The sequence below is a fragment of the Benincasa hispida genome, chromosome 12 (genome assembly GCF_027475165.1).
Source record: "Benincasa hispida cultivar pf3 chromosome 12, pf3_genome.v1.1, whole genome shotgun sequence".
Taxonomy (NCBI): Eukaryota; Viridiplantae; Streptophyta; class Magnoliopsida; order Cucurbitales; family Cucurbitaceae; genus Benincasa; species Benincasa hispida.
Window position 1 is genome coordinate 12487395 of NC_143489.1, and position 4221 is coordinate 12491615.

At 41.5% G+C, this 4221-nt stretch overlaps 1 protein-coding gene across 1 annotated transcript; it reads right to left on the reverse strand.

Annotated features, from left to right (window-relative positions):
• Positions 1 to 3240: 3240 nt before the first annotated feature.
• LOC150031775 (uncharacterized) lies at positions 3241 to 3984 on the reverse strand. Its single transcript, XM_090308276.1, has 2 exons — positions 3911 to 3984; positions 3241 to 3757 (listed from the first exon to the last, which is right to left on the reverse strand). Exons 1-2 carry the CDS (start codon positions 3982 to 3984, stop codon positions 3241 to 3243), a joined length of 591 nt encoding a protein of 196 aa, XP_090164402.1.
• Between the last annotated feature and the right edge of the window lie 237 nt (positions 3985 to 4221).

Below are 4221 nucleotides of genomic sequence, written 5' to 3' on the forward strand. Positions count from 1 at the left end.
AAGTTATTCCTGAAATAGCTTTGGGTACTAGGCTCTCATATCATCCTCTTGCTCCCCGGTGGCTTCCTTGAACTGATGATTCTACCATAACACTTTCATAAAAGCTATCTCCCTGTTACGCAACGTCTTTACCTTTCTAGCGAGAATTTCCATGTACTTCTTCTCGTAGCTTAAGTTATCATTCAACTATAATGGGTCAAAGTCAACTACATGGGACGAGTCTGCCACATACTTTCTCAACATCGAAACATGGAAAACATTATGAACTGAAAATAGTGATGGAGGTAAAGCTAATCGGTAAACTACGGGGCCAATTTGTATTTCCTCATTTGTGGTCTGCACTAGCTCAGGTCCTAGCAATTTCCTCTCTCCTACCTCATCCCAACACGCAGGAGACCTGCAACTCTTTCCATATAGGGCCTCAAATGGTGATATGCACATGATAATCTGATAATTGTTATTATATGTGAATTCCATTAAATGCAGGCGAGAGTCCCATCTCCTTGAAAACTTTAACGCACAAGCGCACAACATACCTTCCAATGTCTGGTTCAAACGTTCTGTCGAACCATCAGTCTGCGGGTGAAAAGCTGTACTAAATCCCCATGGTGACACACTAAGGCATATGAAAACCTTGTCCAACAACTCCTGCAACTGAACCTTAAGTTCCCTAACTCTGTTGGTGCCATCCTATATGGAGCTTTCGAAATGGGGGTTGTGCCTGGCTCCAACTCAATAGCAAAGTCTATCTCCCGCTGCAGGGGCAGTCCAGGAAGATCCTCTGGAAAAATGTCTGGAAAATCTCTTACTACTAGTTCTGAAGTCAAGGTGACTTCAGCCTTTCTAGTGTCAACCACACTGGCCATAAAGCCCTAGGCTCCTTGGTCAAACAGTCTACTGGCCTTTAATGCTGAAATCACTTTGGGTAGGACCACGGTCCCAACGCCTTTAAACCTAAAACTGCCTCCTGTAAGAGAGTTAAAGATGACCTCCTTATGAGAGCAATCTATGCTAGCATGATTAGCAGTTAACCAATCCATGCCCAGTATCACATCAAAATCACACATATCTAGAATTATCAAGGTCACAACTAATGTATGATTTGCTATCTCTACTTGACATGCCTTTATCATTTTAGTAGCTAACATGATGTCTCCTAATGGAGTGGAAATAGACAATGCAAAGAGCAAAGGTTCTGACTCTAACATGGCATGCTTTACAAATATGGAGGATATAAACGAGTGCGAAGAGCCAGAGTCAAATAAGACTAAAGCATGGTGCCCCAAAATGGGAAGCGTACCTGTCAAAACTGTGCCTGACTTCTCGGCCTCGCACCGAGTGGTAGAAAACACTCTACCCTGTTACTGCTGACGACTTGGGCCTTTCTAAAACTAGCTTACAAACTGGCCCTTGAGTTTAGACACGTTCCTCCTTGGGCATTTCTCTGACATATGCACCTTCTGACCACATCGAAAACAAACCCCAGAGCCGGTTTGTCAACGTTGATGCGTTGTTTTATGTAATGGAAATATGGATGACATGCATTGATGGATTGCATTGTGCATTCAAGTTTCCCCAGCGGAATTCAAGTGTAAATTACCCTGAGTTTCCTAGTAAGTCCAGGGTCAAACACAGGGACTTGTGAAAATAGTTGCGTTGGTGATTTTTATGTAGACTTGTGGTAACCAGTTAAATAAATAAATTGTTGGGTTTTTTATTTGCATTGATGAAATACATAATGAATGTGGTAGAGTTTGAAAAGAGTTGGTAAACGGGAGATACGATGAATATGCGGTGAATGGGTTGAGAAAAGTTTCGGCTAACACTCCCTAGAATGTGTTCATGCTTTGCGATCATGCAAAATGCATACAATAGTAAACCACCTCTCGGTGTGAATGCTACGGCTTCTAAGGCTAGAATGCACGCGATAAATATGCGATAAGTCTACAGGGTTTACACATAACCTCTATCTCTATTTATGCGATGACAACATGACATTCACACAAATATGTGACCACATAATATCATTCCCATTCCTAGGATGCATGCGATGCATGTTGACAAACAAAGCTTATCTCTAGGTCCCTATCTCTTGTTTATGCACGCCTAATCTTGCTCTTTTAAGTCCAGATTCTAACCTAGCTCTCTCGAGACATTAGATTTTTTCTTTAGATTCTCTCTCGAGTAACTCTAAAGGGTATTTTGCACAGCATAAAACAAGACAATCGCAAGCAATGAACTTCCTAGGTCATGTTAGCTTAGTTCTTCTCAACACATTTAACTAGTTTAGCTACTCATGCATATTAAGAGAGTGAGCAGATGTAAAAATAGTACTTCCATTGAATAGATATGAGATGAAGTACAAAATAACGATGCAAGTATATTGCTACCAAGCATTTACACTGTTTATACTCGTGCTCTAAAGATATTCTCGCTCTCGCGAGAGTTGGCCCGCTCTCTGCTCTTATGCCCCAAGGTTCTCTCTTGAGGTTGCCTGGGCGATCTCCGGTGCCACCACTCTTCTCTTGCTCTGTCGTAAAATGGAAAAGAAAACAATGAACAGAAGCAACTGGTTAACTTGTCAACCGATCAACCCCTTTTCTGAAGAATGCACTTGGTATTTATAGGGCATCAATTCCTAATTGACGCACCAAATAATTATCACCGATAAAGTTGAATGTACTTCGCGACCGTTATTGGCTGTCAACTTAATTTGGATTCGACTATCATCAATTTTCTGTCCCATTGCTCTTAATTATCCTTTCACCTGGATGTGCCCACCATGTTGCGCTGACCAAGTTGTGGCGATTCTTCTTGGGCGAATGTTTGCGAGCAAGATCAACACAAAGCCTTGCGGTGAAGTTGCGCTCAACCAATGAATTTCTATGATCGCAATCTTTGCATTGCGTTAACGCATATTCTGTTAGAAATATAAAGATTTTATAGATTTTATGCTTAATGGATGCAATTTATCATATTTTATCAACGCAATCCAACATTGTTTAAGAACTTAGCACTATGATAACGTGCATTTTTGTCTGTTATCAAACGTCCCTAGTGTCCCCTACCACAAGTAGTATAGATCGGTTTATCTTCCTTGACAATCACAATTTGAGAGCCCTATTGTCTCCACTGGCGTGGAGCATTAACTATGTTCTGGTTCCTTTGCTGATGCTCAAGAGCCCTTGGCTCAGCCTTCCTTTTTTGACTTGCAGAGGTCCTAATCTCGAGCAACTTTCTTTACTCTTCTCCTACCTGGGAGTCAGCATCAATCCTCACGGCGGCCCTCAGTTCCGAAACATACGTCTTGAGGTCTAAGGCATGTACCATACCTCGTAATGCGCTCCTCAGACCCTGGATGAATCTCTCTATCCTCGCTGCCTCAGCGGCTACTAGTTTAGGAGCAAAGTGGGATAGCTTATCAAATTCTTGCTTATATTCCTCTACCGACATAACTCCATGTTTTAAGTTCAAAAACTCTGCCTGCTTGTTGTACTGGGTGTTGGCCGAAAAATACTTCTCATAAAAATGCTCCTTGAACTGCTCCCAGGTTGCAAGTTCCCCACTAGTATCAATCATTTTCTTTGTTGAATGCCACCAAATTTTTGCATTACCAGTCAACATGAAAACTACACATTGGAACTTGTGCTTTTCCGGGCACCTCATAAAACAGAAAATCGTCTCAATTGATGACAACCACATCTCTGGTTTAGTGGGATCCCCCAACGATCCATCAAAGGGGCGAGGATCAAACTTTCTGAAATCCCTCAAATGCTTAGCCTCAAGAGACAGGCCCTGCTTGTCTTTATTCTATGGCCGGGTCTGCTGCAACTGCTTAGGTGGCACATGTTCCTTCTGGGCCTAGTTCTGGGCAGTCTGCCCTGCCATCGTGTTACAGATCATTTCCTACAATCTTCCCATTAAGAAGGATGCAACAGCTTCATTGATTCTTGCTTCCATTTCCTTCTTGTCAACTTGGGCCATAGGTGGATTCGGGTCATTACAGAAGTTATAAAAAAAACTCTATCCCTAATTAAAACTTAATTAAAAAAATTTATTTCTTTTTGTTTTAATTAATTAATTTAGCACACACACGCATACACACACAAACACGCATGCGCACATACACACGCATACACACACACACTTATAGTTTATATTATTCATAACTTGTAGAAATACAAGTTATTGTGGCTCTGAAGTTGAAATAATTAGGGTTTT

Bases quoted from the DNA above. Each gene is read 5' to 3' on its own strand.
- LOC150031775 (XM_090308276.1), bottom strand. From the start codon at position 3,984: ATGGCCCAAGTTGACAAGAAGGAAATGGAAGCAAGAATCAATGAAGCT. The intron at 3,758-3,910 runs GTAGGAAATGAT...GAGGGATTTCAG, and splicing joins TCCTTCTTAATGGGAAGATT to AAAGTTTGATCCTCGCCCCT.